General features: G+C 40.7%; 3 protein-coding genes and 1 pseudogene across 3 annotated transcripts; 1 reads left to right on the top strand and 3 right to left on the bottom strand.

The window, feature by feature from the left end:
- The first annotated feature begins 1,255 nt into the window (after window positions 1-1,255).
- Window positions 1,256-3,352, top strand: LOC120292179 (annotated as a pseudogene).
- A 1,158-nt stretch (window positions 3,353-4,510) lies between these two features.
- Window positions 4,511-6,851, bottom strand: LOC104436000 (tetraspanin-8). Its single transcript, XM_010048733.3, has 2 exons — window positions 5,992-6,851; window positions 4,511-5,112 (listed from the first exon to the last, which is right to left on the bottom strand). Exons 1-2 carry the CDS (start codon window positions 6,496-6,498, stop codon window positions 4,801-4,803), a joined length of 819 nt encoding a protein of 272 aa, XP_010047035.1. The 5' UTR covers window positions 6,499-6,851; the 3' UTR covers window positions 4,511-4,800.
- Window positions 6,852-8,564: 1,713 nt separating this feature from the next.
- Window positions 8,565-12,117, bottom strand: LOC104436001 (cytochrome c oxidase subunit 6b-2). The gene is made up of 4 exons (XM_010048734.3): window positions 11,962-12,117; window positions 10,377-10,465; window positions 10,218-10,299; window positions 8,565-8,859 (listed from the first exon to the last, which is right to left on the bottom strand). Exons 1-4 carry the CDS (start codon window positions 11,968-11,970, stop codon window positions 8,806-8,808), a joined length of 234 nt encoding a protein of 77 aa, XP_010047036.2. The 5' UTR covers window positions 11,971-12,117; the 3' UTR covers window positions 8,565-8,805.
- A 971-nt stretch (window positions 12,118-13,088) lies between these two features.
- LOC104436002 (protein FLX-like 4) lies at window positions 13,089-16,219 on the bottom strand. Its single transcript, XM_018869532.2, has 4 exons — window positions 16,148-16,219; window positions 14,357-14,954; window positions 13,666-13,805; window positions 13,089-13,558 (listed from the first exon to the last, which is right to left on the bottom strand). The coding sequence occupies exons 2-4, from the start codon at window positions 14,917-14,919 to the stop codon at window positions 13,296-13,298; spliced, it is 966 nt and encodes a 321-aa protein (XP_018725077.1). The 5' UTR covers window positions 14,920-14,954; window positions 16,148-16,219; the 3' UTR covers window positions 13,089-13,295.
- Between the last annotated feature and the right edge of the window lie 748 nt (window positions 16,220-16,967).

Consider the following 16,967-nt stretch of genomic DNA (forward strand, 5'->3'; position numbering starts at 1 on the left):
ATATCTTCAGTTGACCTCGGTTGAAACTTACCAAGTTGTCGTTTGCATTTTTCAACACATAATATTTACAGCCGAAAATGTGGAAGTAGGATATGCTTGGATTTCTTCCTTTGAACAACTCAATAGAGTTTTTTCTCTAACAATAATCGGAAAAATGCTCTATCGATGATATAGCACAATGTTGCAATTGCTTTGGCCCAAAAATAAGTAAGAGTTTCACGTTCTCAGAATAGTAAACTCCTATAAGAGCTATGGAAAGGACTGAATCATCTAATGAATGTTAGAATAAAGGGGATAATCAGGCTAATATTGGTCAAAATAACCAAATTGATAATAATAATTTGACTGATCAAATTGATCAATAGGCCAATCAACTACCAAATGTCGAAAATGTAGGCCAGTGAATCCATTGGTACCACCCAATGGGGATATTTCCGTTAGGCCTAACATGTCAATTAATGTTAATTTGTGTGGCTTAGTCAAGGTGACGTGTACAAATGAATAGCATTTCTTTTTAGGTTTGCTAACAGACATTGATTTGTGTGGCTTTGTCAAGGTGACACGTACAAAATTTTTGTAGGCAAAACATTTAACTGAAATTATAGATATTCATACGATATGATCTGAATAATGCCTCTCAAAAGCCACGGCATATAAGGACAGGTAATTTACTAGTCCTAATCCAACTTTCCTAATGAATGTATGACTGATTGCATCTTGGGATGGAACGGCTCTCTTATGACTGATTGCATCTTGGAATGGAACGGCTCTCTTCCCTTCACTCTCTACATTATCTCTTCTTCCAGAAAAGGAACTAAATCGTCTTACTTCCCCTATTAATTCCCTCCTCTGATATTCAACCTCCCAAACAAGGAAAGATAAATTTGATATGAGAAAAGACGGCATCTTTCATGAGAATCATTAGTACTGTTATGGTATTTTAATAAAATTTAAGTTAATTTTTTAGCTGGCCATCAACGTAGATCATTCCAATTATCGAACAAGTTTACTGTAAAACTTGATGCCATCTTGAGTAAATCCTGATTTTATTAAGGAACCTGTTCGGGCGGTGTAAGTATTGCATCTTTCTCTTTCTGTTTTTTCGCCCGTTTTTCTCTGTGTCTCGGATTTGTAAGTTCGTACAGAAAGAAGTGTAAATACAGACACCATCCCCTTGTTCCACACTACTTATATCTGTCAGCCTGTGTGGCTTCATATTAGGGCTAAGCGATATCATTTGAGAAGCTAAGAAAGGATGGGTGGTTTTGAGAATTACAAGCCTGTCATGGCCATGTTTGGCCTGCAATTTAGTTATGCAGCTCTTACTTTGTTCGCTAGAGCTTCTTTTTTACAAGGGGTGAGCCCTAGAGTCTTTGTTGTGTATAGACAAGCCACAGCCACACTTTTCATTTCACCCGTTGCCTTCTTGTGGAGGTACTGAACTGTTCTGTTGGACTCTCTCCCCCCACTTTCCCCTTTTCAATTTTGACTTTTGAAGGAAGTCTTACAAAACTTCGTTGGGATTGAAGAGTTTCTCTTTGATATTCTTGGCATCTCTCATTGGGTAAGTTTCCCTCGGAAGTTAGATTATTGAATTCATATCAAATAATATGTTTGTGCTTTTCACCTCGAAGTCCGCATGATTCATGAGAATGAATTTTTGCAGGGTAGCAATCAGTCAAAACATTTACTATGAAGGTAGTTACTTGGCCTCATCATCGATCGCTAGTGCAACAAATAATCTTGTCCCTGCAACCACATTTCTGATGGCGTCTGCTATTGGGTAAGTACACACAATTGTGTTCCGATTATTCTTGAGGAATCCAAATAAGCTGACTATCGAAAATAATTGCCCTCCACAGTCTCCGTAAGTCAAAACTAATTATACGCCAATGACCTGAATTGAGTTAATGAAGAAAAACAAATGTTTTCCTGGGCTTGAAGACTTCGAATCAGTGGCCAATATCTAAAAAATGATCACACGCGTCATAGAAGTACTTCGAAACTCAAATGTGGTTAATGGGAGCATAGGTTCTGTTGTAGGAAATCTAATCACTGACATTCCCATTCTATGTTGCTTTAAAACTTGAGAATGGAGAAGGTTAATGGAAGAAGTCTAAGAAACATTGCCAAGATACTGGGCACGACAGTCTGCGTCAGCACAGCGATTGTTATGGTGTTGCTCAGGGGACCAAAGCTTCTGAATGCAGAGTTCCATCTGCGCGCAAGCTCTATTTTTGATTCTGAAGGTGACGGTTGCTGGGTTGCGTATTTCTACTTGGAAGTGCTTGCTGCTGGTCGATTTGGTTGATTCTGCAGGTGTTGAACTGTAATCCATTGCTCGCATACATGCCATTAGGGTCACTGAAGTGATGAATAATTTTCTAATCAGGTCCCAATGTCTGCAAGCCATCCTGACCATCTATCTCTATCGGATTGGATGTGTTTTATGTCCACAACTCAATGTGCAGTCATTACATTATTTCTAGAACAAGATCCTGATGCATGGAGGATCCATTCCAAGCTTGGAATAGCTGCCATTCTGTATTCTGTAAAGTAACTACAGCAAAGCTGTTCATCTTAACACGATACCACACAAAAGTCATCGTAATTAGAACTATTCGTACGAATTACTCAAGTTTGATGTTCTTTTTGCTTTGTTTGCCTCTTTGTGAATAGGGAACTGTAGGATCTGGAATTTCTTTCTTCGTCCAGTCGTGGTGCATTTCCTGAAGAGGTCCTATTTTCTCCTCGACATTCATCCCTCTGAGCACTGTTATAGTAACCATTTTGGCTGTGCTATATTTCTACACGCAGAGATATATACCGGAAGGTAGGGTCTTCATTCCTATCTTGGATAGTCAGTCCTATGTGTTATGAGGAACAATTTTGCGTATTAAGAATAACTTATTGTTCCATAGTTTGAACTTCATACTTTGATCTTGAATTTCAGTCTGATATACAAATTGAGGATTTCAGAAAAATTGACATATTGTACTCGATTGCAGCTTGGCAGGTGCAATTGAGGTAGTAGCTGGTTTATACTTAGTGCTGTGGGGTAAAGCTAAAGACATTGAGATCATTGAAGAGACAGACCCCAAGCTTCAGTTTGATTGTGCTCCAACTGTGAAACCATCTGCCGATGAATCGTTACTGGAGAAGCCGTCGAGTTGTAAAAGTCAATTATCAGAACCTCTTTTATCAGACAAATCAGCTGATGAAATAAGCCCTGTCTAGATTGACAAGCTTTACAAATTCCTTTCTGTATTTGATTGTATTCTTTTGAATGTCCTTTTAACATTCAGGGGTCGAGATGTTGCTCGTACCAACTATTAAAATGCCAGCAGGTGGAGGAAATTGATTTAGTATAGGTGTGTGATTGAAGAAGGAACAAACACGAACCACAGACTTTTCAATGGGTCTTGATCAACAGTAAAATCGTATCGTCCGTTTCTCGACTGCCAAGACTTCAGTGTTAAACAAGGCGTAATTCATAAAGCGTGCCACGCTACCAAATCAGCAACAATATCAGTAATTAACCTTGAACCCGATAAGTAGTGCAAGAACCAAATCGCAGCATGATCAGCCAAATTTAATTATCTCTTGCAGACCTGTCCAAATGATAACAAGATCGGCCAGTGCCCTGGCTCTGCCAATGTGGTGAGTACTAAGTAGTCACCTTAGATCCAAAGTTTTCTTTATGCAGATGGTAACCCCTGAAATGCAGAAGAGCTCCGTCCAAAGATGTTAAGTGCAATTTCTGAAAGATTGACGAGGCAAAGTGTACCAACATCAATCTCATGAGCTACTTAGTAATTTAAAACAAGATGATGTTATTCGGAGAATCCAGAAACAGTGCTCTGTCATCTGAGTCCTCACCCACCAAGCAACCCAGTTTATCTTTAAGAGCAAAACAACTCTTTGGGTTTGGCCAGTATCAAATTAGCATTTGAAGTAACCAGTGGACCGTTTTGACAGGAAAATGCTGATACAATATTATCCAACCATACTCAAGAGGCTGACGCATGAATTCTACACCACGGTTAAGCCCACCTTCCCTGTAAAGTCGTTGCTTATCAATGAAAGTTTCAAATTTAGAAACCTGTGACCAACGCCTCATAGATAATTTGCTTATGAAAGTCTCCAACCAATTGCTACTCTCAAACGCAATGAATTTGGCGGGTTAGGTTAGCTGTCCCAGTTGGATAGATCAACCACAAAAGAATTTCTCAACCGATTGCTTCCTCCTTTCTCATGCGCACTCAACCATTTTCTTTTCCTCTTTTGACCAATCATATCCGCTCCACCTCACCTACGCGTTTGCTCACCTACACGTCTACTTTAAACAAATGAAAGCGGAAGGGATAAACTAGGACACCATAGTTTTCATTAAATAAAGACGTCCATTTAAAAAAATGAAGTTGACCCCGTGATTATAAAAAACATCTCTCAAGAGAAAAGGCCGCAGAACAGTTCTAGTAACAATAAGCTATGGCATAACAAAGTCTAATTGCACAAAGCCACAGCTAGTGGTGGACCGCTGGTCATAATTTTCCTAGCTAGCGATACACTGTAGGTCTAAGGTAGAAGGGCGAAGTGGATAATCAAATGAACTCATGGCACGAAAAGTTGCAGAACACAAAATCAATGAAGCAAGAGTAACCACCAAATCCTGAAAGATCGGATGCTGTACAGGACCGACTGAATTGAATTGTAGCAGCTGAACAAGAAATAAAAGCATCAACATTGTTCGCTAATCACTCAAGTACACAAGCAGTGATCCAGCTATAGTGTACCATTTTAGTAGGGGCCCTTGTATCCACTATAATGGTTGTCCTCTCTATTGTTCCTGAAGGCGCAGCAACCCACCGTGTATACAACAATGAGGAAGAGGAGGAATATGATGTTGACCACGGCCACTTTCTTCCAGTCGGTCTTGATATTCTGCAGCAGCCCGGCCTTGCATGACTGGCAATTGTAGCACAGAACCTTGGGGTCGTTGTCCCATGCATTACAATCTGGGTTGGAGCTGACAGGGACAGCAGTCTTGTTCCACACCGTCGGGCTCACATAGATGAAATTGCAATCATTTGACGGCTTGCAGCAACCAGACTGCACATCAAGAAATAAATATCATTGGAATGTCATATTCTGATAGATAAAAACAAGTGTAGCTAAATGGCAGAACCAAAAAAATCATGTGTGTGCAAGCTCAGACTCTAAAAGAGAGATGCAATCAATCAGAATCACACTACGAAATTGGCAAACCCGGTGCTGAAATTTTCAGTAGGTACTTTTGATTAGAAGATTGGAGGCAGATGTGTTGCCATATTGCAGTTAGCCATGGCCTCATTGGACTCATACATATCGAACCACCATATCGTAATCAGAACGACACAATGAATGTGTACATAGGATTGCAAAGGAAACATCTGTAAACCTGTCATGGCAGAGGGCATGAATAATGCCCCCGGATTAAAACGTTTAATAGCCATTGCAAAAAGCGACTACCTGACATTCTTATAGAAAAAAGGTGCTGGCATTTCTGAAGATGTATCATTGAAGTTCACAAAGTAATGCCCAGAGAAATTTGAAAAGTACAAAGTGTCAAAAGTTCATGGTCAGAGCAGCTCCATCTTTCTGTGGAAAGAGATCTTTGAGGACCAGCGAAAAAAAAAGAATACACGAGGAAACTACCCACAGAAACATTTGATGAAACATTCATCATCTATGAAAGAGGGGAAAAGAAACAGGAATAAGCCCAAAAAGGTCTAATCTTTTGGCCCCAACTCATAATCATCAAACACGGATAATCACAATCAATGATTCAAAAGGGGTCAAGTCCACGAGGTCAGATCTCAATCAAAACCGCCGACAAGAAGAAAACCACAGCACGATAACACATTCATCTTTCACATCTTCACGATAGAACGCAACGGTAAGAACGAATAACAAAGATCCAGAAACAAGGACGGGCAGATCTGAACTCACCTGAAGAGCAGACAAGTGCTCGGTGTAAAACTTCTCGATCGTGTCGTTCAAGTACTTTTCTTGAAAGCTCGAGCAGACCTTGCCGTCGCTCAAGCAGCTCTTGATCTTGTTCCAGTTCTTGGTGCTGCTCACTCGCTTCTGCAGCCAATGCGAGTAGTCCCCGAGCCGATACTCCTTATACCCTCGCCCGCCGAGGACCTCCCCCGCCCCCTTGTTCGTCACGACGAAGGCGAAGACGGTGAAGCAGAACAGGAGGACGATGAGCAAGAACATGACGAGGAGGTAGACCCAGAGGAGCCAGGACACGCGGCAGCACGCGCCGACGAGGCCGGCGAGGGAGACCAGCATGAGGAAGACGCCGAGGGCGATGACAGGCCGCTCGAGGAACTTCTCGCAGTCGGTGCTGGCCCGGTTGGAGAGCCATATCCCGGCCCCGAGGATCGGGATCGAGAGCAGGAAGGTGACGAGGTTGAGGACCCCGACGAGGTTGTTGCTCAGGCGGACCATGGCGGCGAAAAAGGTGCGATCTTTGAGGTGGGTTTCGCTCCGATGACCGAATGAGCAAAAGGGTCGGAATATAATGCCGGTAAATGGCGGTGGTTACAACGCCTGCACGCGGTGGCGACGGTAACCGACGCGGGTCGAGCGATGGCGGTGACGAGTGAACGCAAGAATCGTGCTGGGAAGTTTCGAGCTTTGGCGATTTAAAGAGGAGAGATCACGACTGGCTTGGGACAGGCAGTCGTGGAGTCGGGGGTTGGAATTGGGGGAGTGACTGGCGGTGACCGATTTGAAAATCACAGCTTTTTGCCAACGTCAAGAACGCAAGGGAAAGCAAAGCAAAGGAAAAAGCTCCTTGACTTTCTGCAGCTGAAAAGGTCGTACGCAACGTGTTTGATCGTATATTAGTGTGTATCCTCGAGGGATTTAGTTACTTAATTAGTGTGCTTAACGCCATCTGCAAAGAAACTTTCGCTGCGAGTAGGTATTATTTGTGGGGGATATTACTGAACTTGGGGAAAGGTGCTCGGTCAAACTGCCAAGACAATTTGACCCTGTCTCGCTCACCGCCATTTCTCACACTTCTATGATGCACTTGCAATTTGAAAAATCATTTCAAAAAACAACCTGTACTGTTCAAACTCTTTCTTTGTTTTTGATTTATTGTGCCGTTGTCAAAACCTTTGAGACGTATGGCAGAAATTTGGCAAACCCGGGTTGGAAAATGATTCTTTTTTTTCTTTTCATTTTTTTGGTTTGGAAAACAGATTAGCCTGACTAGTCGAAGCATCAGTCGCGCATGCACGAGAACCGGTCTTGAAGAACTTTTCAATGCGTCGAATCGTTGAGATATCGCTATTTTAGCAAAGCCGATCCGGGTATTATCTCTGCTTTTGCGTTCTCAGTGAAGAAGATTGTGAGCACCCGAGATGGGGTTGACTTAACTGTGATGTGAAAGCGGCGTCTTCAATAACATGCGACGCAAGATATGAAATACTTTAATAGTCAGGTTCACACGGTTGTGCATGTGCTATCCGGGCATTTCTTCAATCATGCTTGCTGAGATTAAAAAAAAAAAAAAAAAAAAAAAAAAACCCTTTGGTCTAATCTGTCTTTTGATCTTAAAGAAAGCAGCCGTTTGGTGAAATTGTTGAGAATCATTCGCGTGTTTGACTTCTTCCAACTACCATTAGCCATCGATTAGCCTTTTGTTTTTACCATGAGCTACAGAAGAGATTCGGCTAGCTGCTCTTAATGCATTTTCTAATTTAAGATAAAGAAACCCTTTGCTCCTGGACTTCACAAATGTCGATTGAAAAGAAGAAATATTTTCCCAGCAGAATGCCTTGTCTTTGCCAAAAAAGAAGCAATGAAATTTTCTCTCTCTTAGAAAAGTTAGTTGACAGGATATTTTCATGGTCAATAATGTTTTATATCTAAACAATTTATGATGATGAAAATATTTACCGTTCGATCACTTTCATAAGCAAAACAAGAGGGCATTTCTAATCCAGACCATTGATTTTCCAAGAAAGAAATAGCCCGCATGGTCCCAAAAATGCCTACCCGTCAATCAACTTATTATGATGCTAGAGTGAATGCTTGCAAATTCTATTTTATGTAAGCCTTCTTGCTTTTCTTTGGTAGCTCGTGAAGATGACTTGACGGTCCTGTTTCTTACTGAGCTCTTCTATGGCGTTTATCTCAAACTTGTGTACATGAAGAAGCCTTTGCGTATAAGCTGGGTAAAGGTCAAACGTTTGGGCGCGCAAATCACGCACATTTCTTCCATCATACTCTCGTTAGTTAGCTTTAGTTTCTTGGTCAAGTCCTGAATTTTAGGCGCATGAGAATAATGCCGCTGTACGATCCAGAGAGTTCCAAGCACTGGCATCTGTACTCGATGCCAATGATGCATCTATCATGTGGCAACAGTGCTTCAAATGCTCTAAAAGAGAATTCGCGAGAAGCGGATACCACAGATTTTCCCAACAAGCGCGAAGCAGTTAAAACGTAAAATATCTCATGTCGGGGACCAACACAGCAGTTAAGGCGAGTGTTGTGATTCTAGGTTAAAACCCAAACCTGCTAAAAGATGGATAAACTCGACCAGAAAAGGTAATATTTTCAACAAAGACAAGGAGTATTGTTCGATGAAATCGAAGTAACCTGGGCAAACTCAAAAAGCTCCATTTGATGCCTTATTGTTCTAGAATCAAATCCACATGCAAGAAGGCCAAGTTTCAGAAACAAACATAAAAATCTGCACGTCCATGACCAACAAGGGTCACACTGAATGCCCAAAGTCTGAAATTAAAGAGGCCCCGGGAAAGTTCCACTCTCCCTCTGCTCATTCCACTTGTCAACCTATACCAAGATAAGCATAGAGGAGATCACAAACATAATATGATGCATAGTAAGGTACCATCACTTGAACATCAATGACAAAAGAACCTGAGAGAAGTTGGTCCAAATAAGATATAACCAGCTCAATCCCCAGTATCATGTCATTAATATCTATAGAAAAGATGATGACAGATGGGATGCAGCAATGAAACAGGTGGGTAGGCACATTATAAGATTGAGTGTGATATGCTCCAAATAAGGTAATCGGGTCGAACTTAGTTAAGCCGATGAGAATGAATATTTGTTCTTATGCCCTCTACTTTTGCACATCTGTATGGAGAGGGTGGGTGGCCTAACTAGAATTTGTGACGAGAAGTGCCTTCTTATGACATGCATTGTGCAGACATCAAAACCTCATTGTCCTTGCCAGAAGCAAATTTCTTTAATCGCAAGCTTGACTGACAAGAAGGCAAACAACAAGTTATTAAGGGGATGAAACAGTAAAATCCCGCAAAATTCAGTTCTATACTTAAGTCAAGATGTACATCTTATATATGAAAATACAAGAGTCTACAATGAATGTGAGGTCTGACATGAGTATACCTCTGAAGAAAACAAACAAACCTGAAAGCTTCAGTATTATTCCAAGATTTAACACGTAACCAAGGAGAGAGTTTCTTTCTATAATTCTGGAAATATTACACTTGTCCCTGTACCGTCACGTTCTTTCTACTCAAGTCCCTGTACTTCTAATTTATCTAATCAACCTCTACTTTCAAAAAATTTCGAATCAAATCCCTCTGACACCAGTTCCAACCAAATTTTCAGCTGAAATAGCCATCGGACAACACCAAAACAGAATGGGGACAAAACATGTGGATCCCCAAGTGGACATTTAGCCAATGGAGACATCTGTGAAGTATGATATGCATAATTTTAGCCAATGTGGATGCCCTTGTAGACGTCACATTCAAAAAAATATCCAGCTCATATTATGGGGTCGGTCGACAGGCATGTCAGGTAAATTTGGTTGGATTTGGTATCAGAGGGACTTGATTAAAAAATTTTGAAAGTAGAAGGAAATAATTAGACAAACTAAAGGTATCAGACTTGATTAGGAAAAAGTGTGAAAATATAAAACAGAGGCAACAATTTTCCTAAGTTTTTTCCTAATAATGCAAAATGAGTGTAAGAAATGAGAATTTTTCCAAAATGAACATCATATCAAACGATCAAATCCCATGGATTGTCATCATAAAATGGACCAACTTTGCCCACACTATTGCATGCCCCCACTGCCATTTGGAAGCTCACCCAAAGCCACAGACAGAAACCAAAGCCAATATCTGTGCAAAAATAGAACAAGCAGATGCACTCACCCATTCCCCAGGGCACAAGGAACGATAGTATTTGGAAAATTTCTCACAGTCACCGGACTCTTCGCCTTTTGCTGCAATGCACCTGCAGAATGAACACACACAATTAATGCCTGACAAACTCAATGGTACAATTACCAAAACTGTCAAAAATGAACGTACCTATGGAATTCAATGTAGCGAGTGAAGCAATGTCTGGTCTGGTTTGTTGTAGGAAATCGAAAATCAGCTGGTGCTGTTTTCAGATCAATCTAACATAAAAAAAGAACTCATTCAAATAATGGTCATAGAATGTTATTCTTACAATGACCGAGTTGTCTTGGAAATACAAGGAAAGAATATTGAGCAAAGGGCTTAAAACAAAGGTTTCTAGAACAGGGACTAGGGGCTCCAGGAGGCCCGTCTCTCTATTACTAAGAAAGGATACGTCACACACAGTGGAAAGAAAATTTGGCTTACAACATTAGCACACAGAGCAACGGATTTGCAAGACAAGAATATGAAAACGAGCGCCATTAAAAAAATTAATATTTTTTCAATGTCAAAATAAGAATCATGAGTTGTCATAACAGATTAATCTACGGCAAAAAGTAAGCACCATCAAATTGTCTATTTATTGGAACAGAATCAGGCTATGCAGTAGCACTAACAACATTATATTGCCTCCAATGCATATTTTGGCATCAAAACGCAATTTTGAAACATAAAAGAAGGTCCTTAGAACAATAATTTCCATGCAAATAATTGAAGGAATCAGTCAAATCATGAATAATCCTCCATTTCCCTCAACTTCAAACAAAAGGACTGCTTCAAAATACACATCCCAATGCACAGCGCACAAGAGAGTTGCCTAAAATTGGTTCCCACATAGTTTCTCCCCAAGTTGAACTCCTACCATTTCCTGCGCTGTCTAGGCAACAAAATCCTTCTAAATTCCCCATTCGACATGCTATACGCAAAAGATACAGCCAATCTAAGACCATGCTGTACAGTACCGATCCAGAGTTACGATCGCCCGCACAATATGACCATATTTCAACAAGTTTCACCCACAGCAATGAACTCAAAGTAAGAAGTCATATTAAAGGCACTACCTATATCCAGCACATCCCCATCAGAACCCATTAGACTCACTCATCTTCAACCCCAAAAGGACAACACAATTCTCTTCAGTACCGCAACTTCCTCGACCAAACACCCCAACCCAATTCATGAAGACAAGAAAATTCTCTCATCAAATCAACAGGACAACCTCAGAGACGTCATCCATCCCCTATAAGCGGGAAAGCACATAAAAATCCGACATCCTCCCCCAATCCTCCTCGCAACATCGAAATCCTAAAATCTCACGAGAACAGCTGAAAGAATATAATAATTAAAAAAAGAAAAAAATCGCATCTTCTTCGTAACAATCTCCTCGTATCCAACTTAATCGCATATTCAAACACGTTCACGGACCGCTCGACGGCCGCATTTCTTCGTCCTCGCACCATTGAAATCCTAAAATCTCACGAAACACCTGAAAGAACAAAAAAATATCGCATCTTTTTCATAACAATCTCCTCGTATCCGACTTAATCGCACATTCGAACGCGTTCGCGGCCCGCTCGACGGCCGCATTTCCTCTTTTCCCCCCCGAATTTTCCCCTCTCCACTGTGTTTTGGGGCAAACACGACAGAAACGGAGCAAGTACAGGAAAGAACGTTCGAATCGAAAGAAGGAGAGAGAGAGAGAGAGAGATCGTACGTCCGCCATGAGTGATCTGGAAGAGAGCTCGAGCGTCGCGCACGGATCCACGCGCAGAGGAAGATCAAAGGTGGGAGCTTTTTCTTCTTTCGTGTTCCTTCGTTTCGGAGGAGACTGTCAGAAAAACCAGGGTGGCTCGCTATTCGCCACTAGGAAGCACGCCTTCCAATTACCGTTCGCCACGTGTGACCACAGGGAACGACGCACATTTTCCGGGCCGAAGAGAAAGCCCATTTGAAGTTCATTGCTTTTCCGACGGGGAAAATGGTAGAAACGGCAAATTAGGCGCTATTATATGCTGAGTTATATTTTAAAATGCGATAGGTCAATATGTCCATATGTTTATCCATCCTTTTTGGAATAAGAATTAAAGAGTTTAAGCGTTAACATGTTCGTCGTTATTTAATGATAAAGACGAATAACTTTGTTTCTATCGTTTACCATTTTAAGTTAACAGATTGAATATCACATCAATAGATTCTATATTAAACATATGAAATAGTTTAGGGACATTAAATAAATTAAAAGTGACATTGCATGTTGAACCGAAATTTAGAAATTATAGTATCATTTTTCCCTTTTAAAATCAGATAAAAATTGATAAAACAAAAGTTACTGCAAGCGAATTAGTTTACACTCAATGATCCCGACAATTATATGAGGAGCCCCTTTATCTTATCCCAGTATCGTAACACCAAGGTAAACTGTTTCTCTTGACTCGAAAGAGTATTGGATAATCAGAGGGGCAAACGCAGTTCAGAAGATAATTTTGGCACTTCTTTCAATTGATCATCGCCAAGGGATCTTCATTTCATTTCATGGTTCACAATTCCACCCAAATCACAACTGCCCTTCACTGAAATTCACCTTGCTGGGTTAATTCAAAATGAAGAAGCCTGGCGAACACGATCGGTATGCTTCTTATGAGGCAAAGTACAGCTGAGTTTCTCGACCAACAACGGCATTGCGAGGTAAAGACGATCGGTTGCAGTCATTGTTGAGAACAGAAACTTCATTGGTGCATTGACCAGCTGCAATGAAAGAGCGGAGTGAGCATGCTACTGCGAGAAGTCGTATAGACCGGTGGAGAGTAGCTTTCTTTGGATGATGCTTTTGAAAGGTGTTCAGTAGGAGAATAAGCAACAAGCATGATTTTAGAACTATGGACCAAAGTCTGCAAGAAAGAGAGAGAGAGAAATGGACAATGGGCATGAGATTGTTTACCCCAAAAGATTGAGCTATCAAAACATCTAGTATACTATCATACATAAGGTCATGGCCAACATGTGCAAGACAATACAAGAAGCATTATCGAATCTCAAAATCCTTGTCGTTCATCTCCCAACAAGTGAAGGGTCATATGTGCCTGCCCAGCCAACACCACTACTTGCACTAGCAATCGTCGCACCACCCATCCCACCACCAGAAACTGCACCGCTGCTCCCACTGTATGGAATGGCTCTTTCTCCTGCAGCCTGAGGACCCATTTGGCCATGATGAGCTCCCAAACCATCAACATAGGGGCTGCTACTTTGTAGTCGGGCCACACTCGAGGGACCCGGGTTTGAAAGGCCAACACCACCCTGGGGGTTCGGTGCTTAATTACATATTAATGACAAAGATTTGTCAGATGGAGCAAATAGAGATCCTGGAAGAACATTGAGACATATAATCAGCTAATTCAACAAGGGCAAGACTACTAACCATATGCCATCTTCTCAACATACACAACACCAACACGCAACTTCTCTACTTCTCTTGCCATTGAAATCAAGTTCTGCTCCATCGCTTGCATTTGCCGTACTTTCTCTATGTTCAAACTCTTCTCATACTCGAATGTAGTGCTACAGATACAAGGAGAATAAAATTATCAGAAAAATCCAGAAATTTCTAAAATTTGTCTCTAGGATACATCAGTCCTATTATTTACACTCATATCGACAAGATGCACAGGTCATGCTGCCCAAACTGATCCGTTTTGGAAAGTACTTCAGGTAAAATTCTCATCATGCAGAACACAAATGGAAAGTAACAAATGAAAGTACAACCTTTAATAAGAAAGTTATACAGCAAATGAATGTAGATCAATGCTAGGTACCTAATTTTTTGAAATCTTTCTTACCATTTCTTCAACAACCAAAAGTGCCTATTCATCCATTTTAGTCTACTAATATGTGTATTAAGCAGAGAGTGTGAATTGAACGTCAGGGAAAGTGTCCACTCTTTATACTTGTCATTACTTATTTATATTCAGCAGCACCAGTCAAAATTGCCTATAATTAGTTGTTAGCCTAAAATTGTATTCTACCTAAAACAGAAAAGCCTTCCAAGTCTATCATTAACATGACATTTTTTCTGTTCAGACATCACTTATTAATGCAAACTCATGACTCACCGTAGTCTTTGGTGTTCTCGCATCAAGCCATCCAGTTCAGCATGCAAATGGTGCAAGCTCTCGGCATCAAGCAGTTTTTTATTTAGCTCCTCTTTTGCCCGTTGAATTTGCACAATCAGCTCTTGTCTTGCAGCAACTAAACTTTGTGCCTCTTTGTGTGCCTTCTGTAGGTCATTTCTCACACTCTCCCCTGCTCTTATGTCTGCTTCGAATTTTGCTATTTTATCCAGCAACACCCTCATCTGGATGTCACTTTCAGTCTGCGTGCTTTTAATATGTGCCTTAAGTTGGTGTACCTCCTGCTGAGCAGCAACAAGCTCCTGCCTTAAAGCTACATGGGTGGTGGCCATTCTATGATTTTCTTTGGCAAGTTGATCAATTTCTGCACTCTGGGCCAGAATCTTATTTTCCAAAAGTTTGAGGGAAGGAGGTAATGGTTCCAATGGCCGACTGCTAGCAGGCAGAGGAACTAAGCCAGTATATGGACCATGCCGCATTAAACCTGGTGCTTGACTAGATCGTCCATCAAGAAGGGAAGTTCGAAGATGTTTCCTTGAAGACATTCTGTAAAGTTCTGATGGTTCAGTCACAGGAATTCCTGAAAAATCAAATTCATGTTAAAGACAATTTGCGAGTAAAAAAAAACTCATCTGGGTCATGGGTGACCAGATATAGCAATCAGGCCACCATCTGCAACCCTCAAAGGAGAGAAAAGTATAAAATGAGAAAGCTTCAAATTTACTTGAGCCAGGACAATATCGATTGCCTCTAATCTTTTAGTAGATAAAGGTAGCAACCTACTAATATTACTTAAAGACTCTGCAGCATAGAAGCTATATAAGAAAAGAAGCACCAAATAGCTACAATATATTCCAAAGGCCAAGAAATTGTGTGGATGCTCTTCTCTTTGACATCTTCTCAGCTCAAGACTCTCTGTCTGAGCCAACTATCCAGCTATTCGAGGGCCCATGCATTTAAAAACCAAACAGATAAATGCTTGAAGGATAACTTAGTAGGCTTGCCCTGGTAGACCATTGATAGACCAGGTGCCACCCAATATCTATCATCAATTTGTCACCAACCTTTAGCATGCTTCCGCCCAAAGCAGAACTCCAATAGTACATCACTTGAATGCTAACAGCAGTGGCAATGCTAAGAGATTTTTTGCGATGATAGAACAACAGGAGCACATTCATTGCTAGAGCGTTTGCATTCTCAGAAATCTAGAAAAAGGCCACAAGCAGAAACAATCCGGAACATCCGGCCCTCATAAAAGATACGGCGTTTCTTGATCCAAGAAAATGCTATCTTAGTCATGATGGAGACAAGGTGGTAAAAGGGTTTCCCAAAAAGGTTCCATTTGCAACACGGAACATCCATGCTAAAATCAGACTGAAAATTACACGAAAATCTGCTTTCTTATTCAACACAAACCCATCACAAGTTAGAACTCATCGATCCCATCAACCTCCAGCACAAGAAATTCAACCCGACCAAACCCACCGAGCAAATTCTCAACAAAAACAAATGGCTCAATTCTCATAAAGCTAAAAACTTTGATCACAAAATTCAAGCCACAACAAACCGCCGGCCTACCCATCAAGCTAAAAGGCAGCAAAATAACTGAAAATATAAGAAGAAAAAGAAAAAACCGAAGCTTTCGCTGCCACCGCATCCTATCCGACATATACGAACACGAATCAAGATCGGAGCACCATGATAATCCCTCCTCTGTTTCTTTCTCAGTTTTTTTTTTTTTTCTCTCCAGTCAAATTTGACAGCCATACTTACGTCGGAAACCGAGCCAGTAAAAGCACGACCACCCAAGTGAAGCGTAGAGAGAGAGAGTGAAAGAGAGAGATCTTTACCTCCGCCATGAGCGAGAGCGAGAGAGAGAGAGAGAGAGAGAGAGAGAGAGAATCAGTCGTGCAGAGATGCTGACGCCGGGAGGATCAAATTCAAAGGTGGGTTCTTCGTTCCTTCGGGGAGACTCCGAATCTGAAGACCGACCGAAGACTTGGAACAAACGGGAGTTTGGGGTTCCCTTGAAACCGAAGCCTAACGAGCCCATGAAAGATATGGCCCAAGTGGGATTATGCGTTTTGTATTGAGGGAAGTAAATGATTTGAAAATACTTTTTATTAAAAATAAATATTCATAAAATTTATAAAATGAACGGATGAAAAATATTCTTATAGTTCACGAAAATATTTAGATATAAATTGTTATCGATAATAAAGACATTCAACTAATTATTTCAACTGTTTAAACGATTATTTTGAGAAAAATGATTTTCAAATTATTTATTTTTCAGTAAACAAACTGATAAAAGATTGGGAGGGCAATTTGTTTTGTACCATACATATGGTGTGCAATCGACTTGAGGGACAAATGGGATAGGATGATAGGATCATTGATGTACATAAAATAAATAAATAAAGTTTCACCGCATCCTTGCATGAAAAATAAGGGGATGATAGCATAAATGGCTTTTGAATTTTAATGATGTCCCTGAATTTTTTATTTGTGCAATGTTGTCTCCAAACTTTTACTTTATGAACCATCAATAAATGTTCAATGTAATTCATATATTATATGAAAATGTTTAAAG

This window comes from Eucalyptus grandis, chromosome 3 (assembly GCF_016545825.1).
Source record: "Eucalyptus grandis isolate ANBG69807.140 chromosome 3, ASM1654582v1, whole genome shotgun sequence".
Lineage (NCBI taxonomy): Eukaryota > Viridiplantae > Streptophyta > Magnoliopsida > Myrtales > Myrtaceae > Eucalyptus > Eucalyptus grandis.

Coding starts and splice junctions, on each gene's coding strand:
- LOC104436000 (XM_010048733.3), bottom strand. CDS start 6,498: ATGGTCCGCCTGAGCAACAACCTCGTCGGGGTCCTCAACCTCGTCACC. Junction 5,113..5,991: donor AGCACTTGTCTGCTCTTCAG/GTGAGTTCAGAT, acceptor CTTGATGTGCAG/TCTGGTTGCTGCAAGCCGTC.
- LOC104436001 (XM_010048734.3), bottom strand. Junction 10,300..10,376: donor CGCTACATTGAATTCCATAG/GTACGTTCATTT, acceptor TTCATTCTGCAG/GTGCATTGCAGCAAAAGGCG. Junction 8,860..10,217: donor CCTTGTGCCCTGGGGAATGG/GTGAGTGCATCT, acceptor ATCTTGGTATAG/GTTGACAAGTGGAATGAGCA.
- LOC104436002 (XM_018869532.2), bottom strand. CDS start 14,919: ATGTCTTCAAGGAAACATCTTCGAACTTCCCTTCTTGATGGACGATCT. Junction 13,806..14,356: donor CGAGAACACCAAAGACTACG/GTGAGTCATGAG, acceptor TTGTATCTGTAG/CACTACATTCGAGTATGAGA. Junction 13,559..13,665: donor TGTTGAGAAGATGGCATATG/GTTAGTAGTCTT, acceptor TATGTAATTAAG/CACCGAACCCCCAGGGTGGT.